Raw genomic sequence first — 19,135 nt, forward strand, 5'->3', positions numbered from 1 at the left:
TTTCTGCCATAGCGCCTCTTTATTAAAACAGGAATTGATGGCATGAAAGAATACAACATCACAGACTTCTGAATAAAACTAAAAGTAATGCTTATTTCAATAGTTTTTTTCCCACTTCATCATTCATTTAGAGTATCTTTGTTTTCTTCTGTTTCCCTTTTCTCCTCCTCCTCCTCCACCTCCTGGTCAGTGTTGGTGTCACTGTAGCTGTTGCTTTCGGAAGACTTCTCCCTTTGTCCCGAGTCACTGCCCGCAAACTCCACCCTCCGCTTGGATTTCTACTTACAGAAGAAGTAAGGGGGACACGAGAACAAAGGTATGCGCGTCACTTCTTAGTTAGCCTGATGGTCCAGTCTGATTCCACTTAAAGTCAACCTCTCTGTGTTCCTTCATTGTCATGCCAAACATTGCATGGCATGACAATAGTTTGCTACAGCACGTACAGAATGGGACCTGGCTAGTTCTTCACTACCAATCATTATTAGACATTCCAAAGGCTTCTAAACAGCTTCTACCCCCAAAGCCATAAGACTCCTGAACATCTAGTCAAATTGCTACCCAGACCATCCACATTGCTCCCCCCTCCCCTCTCCAAACCACTGCCACTATCTGTCATCTATGCATAGTCACTTTAATTAACTCTGTACATACTACCTCAACTAACCGGTGCCCCCGGACATTGACTCAGTACCGGCGCACCCCCCTGTATATATTGTTATTTTTTTTTACTGCTCCTCTTTAATTACTTGTTACTTTTATCTCTTATTCTTATCCGTTTTTTTTTTAAACTGCACTGTCGGTTAGGGGCTCGTAAGAAAGCATTTCCCTGTTGTTCGGCGGGTGTGACTAATAAAATTTGATTTGAAACTGCAGGGCTTTCATCCCCCAGGTAGCTAGCGAGCACATTTTAGATTCCAAAAAGTGTTCCAGACTGAAATGCTTGTAAATTAATTGGAGTGTGTAAAAAGGTCTCTGCATAGTGCTGCTGTACCAGGCAAGTCAGTTAAGAACAAATTCTTATTTTCAATGACAGCTTAGGAACAGTGGGTTAACTGCCTTGTTCAGGGGCAGAACGACAGATTTTTACCTTGTCAGCTCGGGGATTTGACCTTGTAATCTTTCGGTTGGTTACTAGTCCAACGCTCTAACCACTAGGCTACATGCCGCCCCAGTACTATTCACCTTGAGTTTTTTTTAATATATATCCTTTGTATTCTTTGTACATGCACAGATCTCCACTGACACACAAAGAAATACAGCCAACATATGCTCTATAAGTATTTGACCACATGTACACTGAGTATCACAGCAGGTTGGTGGCACCTTAATTGGGGAGGACCGGCATGTGGTAATGGCTGGAGTGGAATGCTATCAAATATATCAAACACATGGTTTTCCTCTGTTTGATGCATTCCCATTTGCTCCGTTCTAGACAATATTATGAGCCGTCCTCCCCTCAGCAGCCGCCACTGATGAGTGTACCAAACGTTAGGAACACCTTCCCTAAAATTGAGTTGCATAATTTTTCTATTTCCTTTCTTCATTGCTCCTTTGCGTTTTCATTTTCGATGTGTGTTAGACCTGTCAATCAAACACAGTGGGCGGGTCTTTGGTAACATGTGATGGAAGAGGTTGTCTGTGCTTGCTGGCAACAGGGTCAGTGCTATCCGGGATCCTTAGGACGTCCCTACCCTAAACCCTAACCTTATCCCTTACCTTAATCATAAACCTTACCTAAACATTTTACATTTCAACTTCAATGGGGTAGGGAGGTCCCAAGTATATTGGATAGCACGGACTCTGGCAATAGTCACTTTCGGTCGTAGCTGTATCGATGAGGTGTGTTTTTAGGCTGTCCCGGCAACAACGGCCAGTGTCAAACCCCACAGAAGAAGAACAACAGCCAGTGTGTGCGAGGAGTTTGCAGGAGCTCAGTGGAGGGGAGCTACTAGTAGCTAATATGGCTAATTAGCTATTATATGAAGCCAGCTACCACAGATAGAACAATGAGCCAGCTATCTCACCGGATGTGTAAATGTGAAGCATCCGGGTGGCGTTTCCACTCACTACCAAATATGGTGATGAGAGGAAGCCCACTGGCCGGCAGTGGGAGGAGATGGATCAAGATGGATTTTGGCCGACATTCTGCTCATTTTTTATTAAACATTTGATCTCAACTACAGTTTTCTTTTTCCAAACAAGATTCTCTAACCAACACGTTTTGTAGACTTCACCCTTTGCCAAAGTTTCTAAAAATGGTGTGGTTTAGAAGTGCAAGGGCGAATTGAGTTACTTCACAACCGCATACACACAGAGTAGGCATTCCCTAATGGAAATATGCAAATAAATGCTAGAATGTACCAATAGGATCTCTATACTTGGCTCTGCCCACCTCCTTGCTTGTTCTGTCCACTATTATTCATTTTCTCACATGGAAACGACAGGCTCTGGTCTATCTTGGGTTAGTTATAAAACATCTTTGGTTACTGTCTAACATTCGCTAGTTAGCCCACTGGCTAGCCTAGCTAACTAGCTACTGTCTCAACAAGACATCGTGGAACACATTTTGTCTGATTTGAAGGCTACCAAGTTTTTTGAAAGAAAATCCTTTTCTATGTTAGTTCATTTGGCCCAGACCCGACAGTGTTCCTTTCAACGTATCTATTTCATGTTCCAGCTCTCAGGAAACTATGATGTCACTGCTGTGTATGGGCAACCCCAGCAGCTCCTCCAGCAGACACTGCCCCCTTCTGTCTTTCCAGATGCCACTTACCAAGCTGCCCACCAGTAGACAGGTAAGGATGCTCTCCCATAGAAAGCAAGGGCTGGCTGGAAGGGCATCAAAATGGCTGAAAGATGCCTTGATACCCTCCCCTTCTTCCAAGGGTCTGCACTCAGCTACTCCCTTTCATGGATTGAAGAGCAATGGATTTGTACAATTGTTTAGTTTAGTGTTCATTTTTCTTGCCTAACAGTGTGAACCTTGTCATCCCTACTTGTGCTATAACACCTCATTGAACTCAATAAGACCACACTTGGATAAATTGAGTGAATGATTGATTGGTTATGGCATGCACTAAACTAGAGCATACAGTTATTGTGAACAATAAAAACAGTAGGATATGTGAATTGAATTGTGACTAGTGCACTTTTCATGAGTTGAACATTGATCATCTGTGTTTTAGGTTTCCATCCATGCTAACCTTTTTGCATATTTTGTACTCCTTTTTCCACAGGCAGTTCTGGCTGATGACTTGTCTCCGTATATAGCTGATAGAAACCAACACGGAATATCATCCCCACTGATACTACTAATATTTCTAACTTTACTGATGAAGAATATGAGGGCAGCCTTATCCAATCTCTCTGAACTGCCTGAAGTGTTCAGTCAAAATTACAACTACCACTAGTCACAGGTTCAATAAGATGTTCTGCAAAAAACAATACAGAAATGTTATTGCTCTGCCAATCGTACAGTATGTTGACTTTGTGTAGATAGTAATATGTTTGTTGAACACCAGTGATTCTAAGATTCTAAGAATAACTATTACCTGTAGGACAATGTCTCTATCTAATAAAATACTTTGTCTTGGTTAATTGTACATGCCTCTCATTTTCCAGTCGACATGGAACAACTTAATATGCAATATAGTTATACCTATGGCTTGCATAACCATCTACGTGCCCTTGTTGTTAGTGTCCTTCCTGAGATTTGAAGGTTGGACAGTTTGATCCCTGTCTTATCCAGGGGGTGTACGTGCTGCCTCACACTACAGAAACAGGAGATAGGCTCTTGCTCCTATGAGCCGTTGTGGCTTGCACAAGCAAAGGCTTGTGCAAAGCCACCCTCTTACTTACTTTGGCTTGCAGTTTGAACAATATTCAGTCAATGAACAGCTTTACTGCTCAAGAAAATATTGTGTCAGAGTACTGAAGGGACAGAGCAGGCAGGTGGGCTTCCCATCTCTTGTGGGGATACCGTGATGGTGCCATGACAAATGACAACCAGAAGTTTTTGTAAAGACTAATGACCAAATGGGTCCCTCTTGCTCTCTCTCTCACACACAGTCACTATGTCAATATATATACAGTACCAGTGAAAAGTTTGGACACACCTAATCATTTAAGGGTTTTTCTTTATTTTTACTATTTTCTACATTGCCAAGCGTGTGCAAAGCTCTCATCAAGGCAAAGGGTGGCTACTTTGAAGAATATAAAAGTTGATTTTGATTTGTTTAACACTTTTGGTTACTACATGATTCCATATGTGTTATTTCATAGTTTTGATGTCTTCACTAATATTCTACAATGTAGAATAAGGTTCTAATGTAACCAAATGTGGAAAAAGTCAAGGGGTCTGAATGGATTGAGCAGACCTTCCCATACAATTCTGAAAGCTCCAGGAAATACATAACTTCCATTCCAATGTACAATATCACTTAAAAACAGAATACCCTTCTCAAACACCTTTTCCATAAATACAGGTATTTTAGAGAAACCATCAAATTTGTTGTAATATTTGTTCTATCTTTTGTGAAATTGAAATTGTAACCAGCTCTGCATTGCTTGTTTGAAAAAGAGAGATACTTTGAACAAGGTTTCATTAATCAAAAATAAAAAATGGCAATCTGCACACAGGCAAAAAAGCAATTTTTAAACAAGGGATAAGCTTTTCTTAGTAATCTACTTGAGAACCATTTTGGGTTCAAATAAAACTTTTGAATAAGTGAAGCTTTTAGAGAGACGTTTAGTGCTTTTATATTTAATAATGTCAGCCCCCCCAGTTCATATTCATTATATACATAGGCATGCTTTATCTTGTCTGGTTTACCATTCCAGATACAGTGAAATATTTTTTGCTCATTTGATTTGAAAAATGAATCCTCAGGAGTAGGCAGCGCTATAATTTTGTGAGTAAACTGAGATATGACTAAGGAGTTAATCAGTGTAATATTTCCATAAATAGACAGGTATTTACCTCTCCATGGTTGCCGGATCTTGTCTATTTTTACTTGTTTTCTATTGAAATTCATTGTGGAGCATTCATTTACTGTTTTTATGTTTGTGATATGAATACCAAGTATGTCTACTTCACTGTCAGGCCATATTTTAGGTAAACTGCAGGGTAATGTAAAAGTTGTCTTTTAAAGATCCAATACGTAATATGGTACACTTCATAGTGATTAGGTTTTAGCCCAGAGGGGCCAGAAAAGTTATCTAGATCTTCAATGACACATTGCAGGGCTCTAGCTTGCGGACTTAACATAAAACTTGAGTCATCGGCATAAACGGACAACATTGTTTTCAAGCCTTGCGTTTCTAATCCTCTAATATTGTTATTTGATCTGATTTCAATAGCTAGCATTTTGATGGCCGTAAAGAAATATATATGGTGACAGCAGACACCCTTGTTTAATTCTTCTTGACAGTTCAAAACTCTCTGAGAAGTAGCCGCCATTTACTATTTTACACCTGGGGATGCTATACATTTACTTCTACCCATTGAATAAGAGACTCACCAAAATGGAAACAAATCCAGGCATTTACCAGGCCTGGCTTCATAGATGTTTCATGTTCTATTATTTCTAGTAGTTGTCGTATATTATCTCCAATGTATCGCCCAAGTAAAAAACCTGTCTGATCAGAATGAACAATACCTGGTAAAACCTTTTGAATTCTGAGTGCTATGCACTAAGTGTAAGAAGCCTCCAGATTTTTAGATGGATCTTTGTATTTGCCATCTGGGTATTGCTTTAAAAGTAGTGAATTCAGACCTTCCTGCTGAGTACCTGACAGACTACCATGTATATAGGAGTAGTTAAAACAAGCTGTATATCAAAAAAGGCTTGATATACGTCTACCAATATGCCATCAAGCCGTGGGGTTTTTCCAGACTGAAAGGATTTAATAGCCTCAAAAAGTTATTCCTCTGTAATTTGCCCTTCCTGATGAATTGTAAAAAAATTATAATCATATTTGGAAATAATTCCTTATAGTAATCTTCGTTCAGGGGGTGAGGAGGAGACAGAAAATAAAACATCTGCTTAAAATATTTAGCTTCTTCTTTTAAAATATAATATGGAGAATCATCAATGGAATCATCAATGACTCCGTCTATAGTAACGAGTTTCTGCAAATTATTTTGGTAGCGTTCCTTTGTTGAAGATTCAGGAAGAATTTGTTCCATCCAGTTTGCTTTATTTTTGTCTTAGAGTTCCTCCAGGTCTTTTTTTCCCTCTAACTTGTTTTGTACCTCTGTAGTACTGTTTTACTGGTATCTACCTGTACTGTTAGTTCCTGTATTTCCCTTGGTAGTCTTGTCTCTTTAGACGAAAAACGCTTTTTCTTTACTGATGAATATTGCATTGAATGACCTGTGAAGGTAAATTTAAAGGTATCCCAAACAATAAGGGGTTTGCTGAACCTATAATATACTGGGAAAATGTAAATTATGAATTATTTTGTCTTAGTTAAGAATAAATTGTCCTCCAGTCGACTTTGATTACATTTCCAATGTCTCTGTCCAAGTGGACATTCTGTAAGAGTTTTGTGAAGGTTAATTAGATGATGGTCCGATCTCGTTCTGTCTCCTATCAATATTTGTTTAACCTTTGATGCTAGAGAGAAAGAGCCAAGAAAGTAGTAAAGACAACTGGATTGATTAAGTCTCCTCCATCTATGTCTCACTAGGTCAGGATTTTTTAGTCTCCAAATATCCACTATTTCTAACGTGTCCATAATATTTGTGATCTTAAGGGCACGAGGATGATAGTTTGTAGAATGATTTCCTTTACGGTCTATTGAGGTACTTAGTACTGTGTTGTAGTCTCCCATCATAATGATTTGATCAGTTGTTGCCTGTAAGTTTAATAGATTGTAATAAATATTTTCAAAAAAGTGTGCATCATCTTGATTTGGACCATATAGATTAATGAGTCAAATCTGTTTTTCAACCACTTTCATATTTAAAAGGGTCCAACTTCCTTGCGGATCATTCCTGACTGTTTGCACATTCGGATCGACATTTTTGTTAATTAGTATCATTACACCTTTTGAGCTCCTTTTTCCATGACAGATAATTATTTCACTGCCCCATTCCTTTTTCCACGCAACTTAATCTAAAGATGTAGAGTGTTTCCTGTCAACAGTCAGGGTTGGGTAGGTTACTTTCTAAATGTAATCCGTTAGTTACTAGTTATCTGTCCAAAATTGTAATCAGTAACGTAACTTTTGTATTACCAAAACTCAGTAACGTAATCTGATTACATTCTGTTACTTTTAGATTACTTTCCCCTTAAGAAGAAGACAAATGCATTTTACCAATTGAACAACATCTATTGCAGGATAAATCAATGTTAAAGTTTACATAGCTGGCCATATACAGTATGGATGTTACATTTTACTTTATGGCTTGGTTATGTAGGCTTCTTCTAACCCATCGCTTTCTACTACATATAATAATACGATTAAATTATATCTTAACATTTAAACCCAAGGTCTATCAGAAATCCAGTCATTCCAATAAATGTTATACACCTTGGTCTTCAAGAATAGGATTTGGAAATATGGAAGTACAGATTAGCCAAATTGTTTTACCTGAGCATGACCCCAAAACGAAGTACTTATTAGCCAGCCCGACTCGGTTGTTTATGATTTTGTTGTCATGGAGGACTGATTGAGCTTATTGATTCGAGTTGAAAAACAAATGCTGTGTTCATGGAATGGCATGATTTGAGCACTGCTGAAAAGTGCTATTTACGTGTGAAAAAGGAAAGCCATATGGTGCATTTTCTATAGGCCTATTGCTTACCTTATGTTGGTGACACTTTGATATCTTGATAATATGTAGCTGTGTAAAGGGCAAATCCACCGATTAAACAATAACAAAACGGTCGGCCAGCCTCTGTTTTGGTAAAAATGCTGAGGAATGGGCCTGGAGAAATGTGACCACTCTCAGAATAATAGACAGAACTGTGGATGCAATTATTGTTTTAACCATGTAATGAGGCTATACAGTGTTTGTTTACATTTACAATGTTTACAAACATTGGAGTAAAACAAGCTTATATTTTGGGTTCTCATAGAGTGTGATAGTTGAACTAAGCTCATGAAGCATTTATAAGTTATTCTAGAATCAATGGCTATATATTATATATATACACATATATGCAATGGGTTTCTGATATCTTCCCATTGCTTGTTGTAAACATATACTGTGTAGACAAAGACATACAAAAGATGGACAAACAAGAAACATATTGCATTATAACAAGGTCTAGACAATAGAGGGGGAGAGAGAGAGGAGAGCGATCAAATATGTATGTGTGTGTGCGTCCGTGTGTGTGTCCGTGTGTGTAAGCGAGTGTGTATTTGAGTGTGTGTGTGCGTGTATCAACTTCAGACTGTTCAGATATTTTACAATCCCCATGTTTTTTTCCGTAACCTGGTGTCCCTGTAGATTTTAGTATAACCATGTTGTTATGGAGCTGTCTGGGAAAAAAAACTGTCCTTCTATAAAGAGTTTGTCCACAATGCTTTACCCCTCTCCCTCGGTTGCTTCTGTACAGGATACAGTCTCTTGCAGCGTTCGTTTATCTCCCGGGGAAATTGGTAATTGAGACTGAATTTTGGCCCTTGATGTTCCCTTCCCCTATTTTGGGATGATAGGTTGGGGACCCTTGGTCTTGTCTCTCTGAGCTCCAAGCCTGTGCACTCGTTGGGAAACCACCTCGTTTACAGTCTCTAGAGGAACTTTCAGGGTGGACTGCATGAACTCTCTCACTGCGCCCTTTGCATTTGTCAAAATCCAAGAAAAATACAAATAAATCACGCATACTTTGGGTTTGTATGTCTGGTAGCGAATCTGTCATCCCCCTGTTTTCCCTGAGTAGACAATCCATATTGGATTCGAGGGTTTTTACCTTGGCTGTGAGTGACTTATCTCCTAGGAGTGCGAGAATTTCACTGTGACTAAACTCCAAGTTCCCCCTCAGCCCTGCTACCTCCTCACACAACTTTTTAAGTGTTGCATGGATTCCAGCAACAGCACTAGCCTCTACTTCAATGGTAAGTTAATTGTCCCTGTTTGTTGATTTATCTCTTCTTTTTTTGGTCGGTTGGAGTTCTTTTGTGAGGTAGCTGGCTCTATCAATGGAGTATGTTGTTCCTCCAAAGCAGAAAGCTGCTGGTACTCGTCGATTTCCTTCAGGATCTTGTTGGTATCCAGGTTGGCTCAGGACTTCAAGCAGTTGTTGAAACCTTTTTTGTTGCTGATAATCTAAAGAATTTGGCAGTAAGTCCAACAGGCTCACAACCACAGACCACATGTAACCACGCCAGCCCAGGACCTCCACATCCAGCTTATTCACGTGCAGGATCGTCTGAGACCAGCCACCCAGACAGCTAATGAAACTGTTGGTTTGTACAACAGAATAAATTCTGCACAAACTGTCAGAAACAGTCACAGGGAAGCTAATCTGCGTGCTTGTTGTCCTCATCGGGGTCTAGACCTGACTGCAGTTCAGAGTCGTAACCAACTTCAGTAGGCAAACGCTCACCTTCGATGGTCACTGTCACGCTGGAGAAGTGTGCTCTTCATGGATGAATCCCGGTTTCAACTGTATCCACGCCCCTACCTTTTTTCAAAGATATCTGTGGTCAACAGATGCATACCTGTATTCCTAGTCATGTAAAATCCATAGATTAGGGCCTAATGAATTTATTTCAATGGACTGATTTCCTTATATGAACTGTAAGTCAGATTTTATTTTTTTATTGTTGCATGTGGAGCATATATTTTTGTTCAGTGTATTTATATTATTTGTTATACCAGAATATTTTTTGTAGGTTTTGTCCATCTACCCATCTCTTAAAATGAGTTGACTTGCCTCTCACCATAGCCAGCTTGCTAATGTATCTAACCTAGCTAGCTACATATACTAGCCATCATTGCTAGTAGCTTGCAGCAAGCACAATGCCTGATCTGTCTCCCTGTGTCTCCTCCTAGAAAAGATTATTCAGTATATACAGAGTTATTCAGTATATAGTACAGCTTCGCCTCTTCCTCTCCTATCCAGAAATACTGTACTTCAAGAAATAAACCGCTATTTCTGTCTGAGCATAGCTAGAAAGCCCAGGCAACGTTCCCAAAGCCCTGCCCACCGTGTTTGATTGACAGGTCCAAATGCAAAGGTGCAATGAGGAAACTAAATAGCAAATTAATCATTGCGATTGATACAGTATCAGTCCAACATTTGGACACACTTACTCATTCAAGGGTTTTTTCTTTCTTTTTACAACTATGAAATAACACATGTGGAATCATGTAGGAACCAAAAAAGTGTTAAACAAATCAAAATATATTTTATATTTGAGATTCTTCAAAGTAGCCACCCGTTGCCTTGATGACAGCTTTGCACACTCTTGGCATTCTCTCAACTAGATTTATGAGGTAGACACCTGGAATGCATTTCAATTAACAGGGGTGCCTTGTTAAAATAACATTTTGGCATTTCTTTCCTTCTTAATGCATTTGAGCCAATCAGTTGTGTTGTGACAAGGTAGGAGTCCTATACAGAAAATAGCCCTATTTGGTAAAAGACCAAGTCTATATTATGGCAAGAACAGCTCAAATAAGCAAAGAGAAACAGTCCCCAATTACTATAAGACATGAAGGTCAGAAATTCTGAAAATGTCAAGAACTTTGAAAGTTTCTTCAATTGCAGTCGCAAAATCCATCAAGCGCTATGATGAAACTGGCTCTCATATAAGGACTGCCACAGGAAAGGAAGACCAGTTACCTGTGCTACAGAGGAAAAGTTAGAGTTAACTGCATCTCTGAATTCAGCCCAAATAAATGCACATCTCAACATAAACTGTTCAGAGGTATAAGGGCACAAGGAAAGATCCAGATGCAGACACAGGAGGCAGATGGTTTGAGTCTCTGATGTTTATTATAATCCAAGGGGTAGGCAAGAGAATGGCCGTGGACAGGCAAAAGATCAAAACTAGGTCAGAGTCCAGGAGGTACAGAGTGGCAGGCAGGCTCAAGGTTAGGCAGGTGGGTTCAGAGTCCAGACAGGCAAGGGTCACAACTGGGAGCACTAGCAAAACAGAGTGAAGGAAAAGCAGGCGAACGGGGAAAAACACACTGGTTGACTTGACAAACAAGATGACCCAGGGACTAATGAGGAAAACAGGTGACACCTGGAGGTGGGTGGAGACAATCACAAAGAGCGGTGAAACAGATCAGGGCGTGACAAGAGGAGACTGTATGAATCAGGCCTTCATGGGCAAAATAAACTTTCCAAGTCAAACCATGTCATAACCACTACACACAGCCTACATCGTTGTCCCCATACTAGCTAAAATAATGTCCTAGTCAACATAGCTAATAGAACTAATGCGTTAGCAAGCCTGCATAAATCATGCAGTAACGTTACAGTGTTAAGTCAGTAAGCAGTTACACCGGCGCAATGGCAATAAATGAATTAAACCAAAAGCTTACCTTGACTTGGAAGAGTTCCCGTGTTGTGTTGGATGGTCATAGCCATCTATCTAACATAGCATCCCTTTGTTTGAGCCGGGTGTTTGAGTAGGCTAAACTAGCCAGCTGCATTTGCTAGCTAAGTAAGTGTAACTCTCTCTCTCTTGCTTCTCCTTCATTTCTGAAGAAATTAATTTGTTGAAAACTGTTCAACTATTGTCTTTCTCTCTCTTTGAGTCAATTACTCACCACATTTTATGCACTGCAGTGCTAGCTAGCTGTAGATTATGTGTTCAATACTAAATTAATTATCTGATCCTTTAATTGGGTGGACAACATATCTGTTCATGCTGCAAAAGCTCTGATAGGTTGGAGGACATCCTCTGGAAGATGTCATAATTACTGTGTAAGTCTATGGAAGGGGTTGACAAACAAGAGTCTCCTAGGTTTTGTATTGAAGTCAATATACCAAGAGGAGGACGGAAGCTAGCTGTTCTCCGGCAACACCACGGTGCTACCTTATATATAGAGTGCTGTTGAGGCTTCTGTAGACCTTCATTGCAAAACAGTGTGTTTAATTAATTATTTGGTGAAATGTGAATATATTTAGTATAGTTTTATCTAAAAAGGATAACTTTTTAAATGTTTTAAAATAGTTATTTTTATGAAGTTCCCTAAGGAGGATGGTCCTCCCCTTCCTCCTCTGAGGAGCCTCCACTGCTACAGACCTGTGTTCATTCCCGGGCTGTGTCACAACCAGCCATGGCCGGGAGTCCCATAGGACGGGGCACAATTGGCCCAGCGTCGTTAACTTGGCTCATCGGGCTCTAGCGACTCGTTGTGGCAGGCCGGGTGTCTGTGGGCTGACCCTGGGCGACAGCTGAAATAGTGTAAATAGTTTCTGAAAAAAGTTTGGCCAGCTCAAATGCTGATTGTTACGTCATTCGAAACTGGCCTAAATAAGCTTTCTAATTCTAATCACATTGGTGTGATCGTACGCTTCAGGGACCACTGTAGAACAATCACACCCATGTGAGGGTACGTGTGAAAGGGTTGAGTCTTTACTGAAGACTCATCTCTTCAGTAGGTCCTATGATTGAGTGTAGTCTGGCCCAGGGGTGCGAAGGTGAATGGCAAGGCACTGGCGCGATGAACCGCCATTGCTGTCTCTGCCTGGCCGGCTCCCCTCTCTCCACTGGGATTCTCTCCCTTTGACCCTATTACGGGTGCTGAGTCCCTGGCTTACGAGTGCTCTTCCATATCGACCCTAGGAGGGTTGTGTCACTTGAGTGGGTTGAATCACTGACGTGATCTTCATGTCCTGTTTTGCACCACTTCGGGTTTGTGCAATGGAGAAGATCAGTCTTGTCTCAAGGTAGTAAGTTGGTGGTCTGTTGCAATCCCACTAGTGGTTTGGGGGCTGTGCTTTGGTAAAGTGGGTGGGGTAATATCCTGCCTGGTTGTCCCTGTCCGGGGGTATCGTTGGACGGGGCCACAGTGCCTCCTGACCCACCCCTGTCTCAGCCTACAGTATCTATGCTGCGATAGTCTATGTGCCAGGGGAATAGGGTCAGTCCGTTATACTTAGTGTAATTATCCTGTCTTATCTAGTGTCCCGTGTGAATTTAACCATTTTACACATACCAACAAACGGGTGTGATCGCTCAATAGTGGTCGCTGTTGCGTACAATCAAAAGGTGTGATTAGAACGCTTATTTAGAACATCCATTTTCGATTGACCCAACAATCAGCCTTTGAGCTGGCCACACTTATTTTTTCACAGAAACATTTTGCACAAACACAGTCCTTACAAAGTTATGTCCAGAAGGTGAGCAGCTTATTTTTGGATGCAATGTTCAGAGATTCACAGAAGTAGCTACAGCCATAACACAATCATCCAAACCGGAAAATGTAGGCAAGATTGACATAACACAAGTGGTCATATTTCTATGACTCTCAGCTGACAGAAACCACAATATGAATTAGCTAACAGCAATTACTATTTATAATTCATCACATCACAGGTGAGCTCACCGTTGATCGAAATAATTACGTAAAACACTTCTAGCGTTGATCGAAATAATTACGTAAAACACTTCTAGAAATCGAAAGTAATCTGACGATGGGTAGTTTGTGCACGTCGGAATGTTTATTTTTTTTCGCATCAACCAAACATAATAAGAGGAGACAAGATGAGTTTTGTATATTTACAGTATGCATGTTGAAGGGGGTGTGTCTTCTACGATCATCCACTTCCCTTCATTCACTTCCAGATGTTCACGCAAAAGATGAGTGAACCATTCCTTCACCTCATTACAACATCTTCGGTTGACAGACTTGACACCCAGAATGCATTGTATAATGTCAACAAACATGGTGCCACACATAGCCGGCAAATAGCTTAGCTCATTGTCATCAGTCTAAACTTCAAAAAAGTATTTTACACACATCCTAGGTGTCCATTACAATAGATGCAATAATCGGAATGCATTATTTGTCACAAGTACATGATAACATGTGAATAAAACTGTAAATACATTATGCTCCAAACATACATACTACATACCGTATGCGCCTGCAGTACTGTAGAAACGACAACACGATATACAGAAAATAAGGAACTTGCTATCAAAGTAACGCACACATGTCCAAAGTTATTATTTGTAAGGAAAACAACAAAGAAGGCAAAGCGAGCGCCAGCAAGAAAATGTTCAAATTCTTGCAAGACTGCGCAAAAATATGCATACTTGATCTGCGCAAACATCAGTGAAGTGTGGTGGGCTCTGGAAGAGAGAAGTTTATCCAGCTCAGTAAAGCCTCAAACATAAATGACCAGCAAAGCTGAAATCGGCTAGTTCTATGTGAACCTCTAGTGACTCCCCATCCCGCATGCGGGAGCGTAATCATCGACTGACACTAATTAGCATAACGCAACGGACATAAATATTCCTAGAAAATATTCTTATTCATGAAAATCACAAATTAAATATATTGAGACACAGTTTAGCCTTTTGTTAATCACCCTGTCATCTCAGATTTTCAAAATATGCTTTACAGCCAAAGCTAAACAATCATTTGCGTAAGTTTATCGATAGCCTAGCATAGCATTTTGTCCAGCTAGCAGCAGGTAACTTGGTCACGGAAATCAGAAAAGCAATCAAATGAAATCGTTTACCTTTGATGAGCTTCGGATGTTTTCACTCACGTGACTCCCAGTTAGATAGCAAATGTTCCTTTTTTCCAAAAATATAATTTTTGTAGGCGAAATAGCTCCGTTGTTTGGCTGAGAAATCGCCCGGAAATTGCAGTCACGAAAACGCCCAAAAATATTCCAAATTAGCTCCATAATGTCGACAGAAACATGGCAAACGTTGTTTATAATCAATCCTCAAGGTGTTTTTCAAATATCTACGATAATATATCCGCCGGGACAATTACTTTTTCAGTAGGACCGATTGGTATAATGGCTACCTCTGTATTTTACGCAAGAATCTCTCTGGGAGCCATCAGGTGACCACTTGCACAATGTAGCCGCTTACGGGTATTCTTCAACATAAATGCGTAAAACTACGTCACAATGCTGTAGACACCTTCGGGAATACGGAGAAAGAGTAATCTGGTTGATAGCCCATTCACTGCTCAATAGGGACGCATTGCTTTCAAAACATGAGGCACTTCCGGATTGGATTTTTCTCAGGCTTTTGCCTGCAACATCAGTTCTGTTATACTCACAGACAATATTTTTACTGTTTTGGAAACTTTAGAGTGTTTTCTATCCCAAGCTGTCAATTATATGCATATTCTAGCATCTTGTCCTGACAAAATATCCCGTTTACTACGGGAACGTTATTTTTCCAAAAATGAAAATAATGCCCCCTAGTCACAAAAGATGAGGAGGCGGAACACACCTCAAATCAAACTGTTGTTAGAAAATACAACTGTTGAAATTATTATGGATAAATGAATAAACAATATCCCCATAGAATTGTAACTAAGTAAACTTATACGCTGTTTTATAAGTGATTAACAATATGAGTTCATAAGAAGGGATTGTGTGACACGGACAAGGAGTAATAAAAAGTTAATGAACACCATTCCAACTAGGCAGAAACAAATGGGTTGTGGACTGTGTAAACACAGAAGGTCGTTAGCCTATGGTTGACCCTACTGAAACTTAGCTCTGGTTTTTAGATAAGGCAGTGAGTGCATTCCTAGGTTGTCTGTTAATTAAAACTGTCAGTTCATTGGTGATCGATAATGTTGATGGGTCAAAAGTTATCTAGGAGTGTGTTAGTAAGTTAGAATGAACTTTTCACCTTACTTTATCCCGGTCGAGAGGAGGGGATTCTGTTAAAGCAGTGAAATGACGTCATGATCTTTATATAAACTGCTGCACGTGTTTAAGTGGTAGCGCGCTCCGAGAATAAATTCTATTACCTATTATTGAAAGACTGGTCTGCGTCTATTTTATGCAAACAAGAAATCTTACAAATTCTCATAAAATAGATTAAGGGCTTTCAATTGATGAAAGCACATTGGCATAATTAAATTACAGTAACAACTTATTAGAAAATCTTTTGAAATTGACAAGTTGAAACATAGATAGCCTATAGATAATTATCAGGCAACGTGTGTTAACTGTCCTGTTGCGTAACAATCACATTTTGGAACAGTGAGTGCATTCTGACATCATGTGCATAAAACAACTCACACTGGGGGCGACCGTTAGAGATATTTGGAACTCGCATGTGAAAAGGTTATGTATGCTCCCTCTAATTTAGAATATAATAGAATAGAATAAAACTTTATTGTCCATCCAGGATGGACATTTTCTTTGGCATCACCTTCCATTAAAATAATCACATACACATACATTCTCACATCATACACATTTAAACCAGTCAGTCCATCATGTTGCATACACTAACAACATAGACATTAATACATTCACTCACAAATGACCATTGTCCCAACTGCACTAGATAGATAAGTACATTATACCAATACAATTCACTTACATTTAGTAGTCCAACAGCACAAGGAACTAATTCATGTTGGAACACATTCTTCTTGGCCATGGGCATTCTGAAGAGTTCTCCCTCTCTCCCTCTCCATCCACTCCCAGAGGACCTGAGCCCCATGCCTCAGGACTACCTGGCTTAATGACTCCTGGCTGTCCCCAGTCCACATGGTTGTGCTGCTGCTCCAGTTTCAATTGTTTTGCCTGCGGCTACGGAACCCTAACCTGTTCACCGGATGTGCTACCTTGTTTTCGACTGTCTCTCCCTCTCTCTCTCAACCGCACCTGCTGTCTCAACCTCTGAATACTTGGCTATGAAAAGCCAACTGACATTTATTCCGGAGGTACTTACCTGTTGCACCCTCTACTACCACTGTGATTATCATTTTACCCTGCTGGTCATCTATGAACATTTGAACATATTGAAGAACAATCTGGCCTTAATGTACTCTTATAATGTTCACCCTGCACAGCCTGAAGAGGACTTCTACATCTGTCACACCCAGTTCTGTTTCACCTGTCTCCGCCCCCCTCCAGGTGTCGCCCGCCTTCCACACTATCCCCTGTGTATTTATACCTGTGTTCTCTGTTTGTCTACATTTGATTTTATCTGTACTGAACCTCCAGTTGAAAAACAAAACAGGGAGTGATTGGGTTGTGGGTTCGGGAACGCTGTCAGCATGGCCACTACCCTTTAAAACATTATTCATTGCTTTAAGCCTTTCATTGCCACACCCACCAAACAGGATCAAACATAGCTCAAAGTCTGTTCAAGTAAGTTTGGGGGAAACTGAATGCACCTCAGTGCGAACTGAACACACCTCAGTTTTACAAACAGAAATTCAGGTCAAATCAGTTTTGCCTGAATCAATTAATGCATGAAAATTCTGCTTCCGGTTTCTCGCCTATCTCAGAGAGGAAAACAATGTTCCTATAATGGACTTGTATCACATTGATCGCACCTGTTTGTTGGCGACAGCACGAGGGTAACGAGCGATGTCATCACGTCTGCGCACCACCCTCTCCCAGTCGTCCAACCAGAGCTGGCGACGGTAGTCAGATTCACGGGCCGTGATTCGCTGGTAGATGGCCTGGTTCTGATTAGTCACCTGCAGCAGCTCATCCCTCCTCTTCTCAGCGTTCAGACTACAGCACCGAGAGAGAAAGAGAAAGAGAGAGAGAGAGAGAGAGAGAGAGAGAGAGAGAGACCCAGAATGTTTAGTTCTGTCTTACACACATCACTATGTATGCTCAGTGTAACCTACTGTACCATCATCCAAGGTACTATGACTTTAGCCAAAGGGTCTGGGCCTTCATGGCACAGGTAGTAGTGCACTAGTCCTTGACACTATTTCCCATATAGCGTTTTGTATATGGTATTATAGCACTTTTAAAGGTAGTCTCGAATAGCGTGACCATGAGCAGCATCGCAGATATTGTGATAAGTGAGATGCAAGACTTCGCACTCACACAGTCACACAGTGTATCTGCGCATGTGCATGGGTTCATTTCACGCTGTGACAGAGTGGTAGCAGCAGGACCAAAACAGAGGAGAAGTTTAGCCTCGAGCATCAACGCTCTTAGGTTGTTGTGGAAATTAAACCACTATACTGTTTACTTTGTGCATCTATGTCATATAGTTGAGTCTACATTTAACCAACTCAGTGGTTAGACTGTCCGCCGTGAAATTGAGGAAGCAAAGAGAAACGAGAAACAACAGTAAATCATTACTTTAAGACATGGTCAGTCAATGCGGAAAATTTGACTCCAGGATCCAGAAAAGACAAATCTTGCCTCATCACTTTTGAACCTGTGGTTCTACCTCCGCCTTTTGTTAATAAAAAACTTTTTCTACTAACAGAACCCTCTGTGCATTAAATTATAGTTTTTTGTCCCTGTGTCCTTGTGCTAATGAGTTAATGGGACTTAATGTGTAGCGACTAATTGTATAGCTAATAGGCTATGTGTTTTTAGAGCGACTGAGGTGAATGAAGCTACAGTGACCAATGTACTTAAACAAGTCTCTCTTTGCTCTTTTAACTTCTCTCTTGAATCTTAAAAGCCCTTAAAATATCTGTAAATCCCATCTCGGGACTGGTGCAGTAAATCAGTGTAAAGTAGGCCTAAAGGTGCAGTTTACATTTATCAAGTTCCTTGGTGTCCACATCACCAACAAACTATCATGTTCCAAACACACTAAGATGTGAAGGCACGACAAAGCTTATTCCCACTCAGGAGACTGAAAAGATTTGGTATGGGTCCTCAGTTCCTCAAAAGGTTCTACAGCTGCACCATCGAGAGCACTGGTTGCATCACTGCCTGGTATGACAACTGCTCGGCCTCCAACCATAAGGCGCTACAGAGGGTAGTGTGTATGGCCCTGTACATCACTGGGGCCAAGCTTCCTGCCATCCAGGCCCTAAAAATGTTCAAAGACTCCAGCCACCCTAGTCATAGACTGTTCTCTCTGCTACCAAACGACAAGTGGTACCGGAGCGCCAAGTCGAGCTCCAAAAGGCTTCTTAACAGCTTCTACCCCCAAGCCATGAGACTCCTGAACAGCTAATCAAAGGGCTACACAGCCCCTCTTTTACGTTGCTACTTGTCTCTGTTTATAATCTATGCATAGT

The 19,135-nt window shown here is 40.5% G+C and overlaps 1 protein-coding gene and 1 long non-coding RNA gene across 2 annotated transcripts in view; one reads left to right on the forward strand and one right to left on the reverse strand.

Annotated features, from left to right (window-relative positions):
* si:ch211-284k5.2 (sperm axonemal maintenance protein CFAP97D1) overlaps positions 1 to 19,135 on the reverse strand; it is a 22,171-nt gene continuing 3,036 nt past the window's right edge. Inside the window, exons 4-5 of the mRNA XM_021565648.3 lie at positions 17,468 to 17,651; positions 1 to 278 (exon numbers count right to left, since the gene is read on the reverse strand). Of these exons, the coding sequence (XP_021421323.2) occupies positions 120 to 278; positions 17,468 to 17,651 (343 nt within the window). The 3' untranslated portion in view covers positions 1 to 119. The remainder of the gene's footprint in view (positions 279 to 17,467; positions 17,652 to 19,135) is intronic.
* On the forward strand, positions 196 to 3,597 carry LOC149985151 (uncharacterized). The gene is made up of 3 exons (XR_016487197.1): positions 196 to 316; positions 2,678 to 2,795; positions 3,237 to 3,597. It is a non-coding gene; the product is annotated as an uncharacterized LOC149985151 (long non-coding RNA).

Source organism: Oncorhynchus mykiss, chromosome 2, assembly GCF_057628025.1.
Source record: "Oncorhynchus mykiss isolate SJ-2025 chromosome 2, ASM5762802v1, whole genome shotgun sequence".
NCBI classification, from domain to species: Eukaryota; Metazoa; Chordata; class Actinopteri; order Salmoniformes; family Salmonidae; genus Oncorhynchus; species Oncorhynchus mykiss.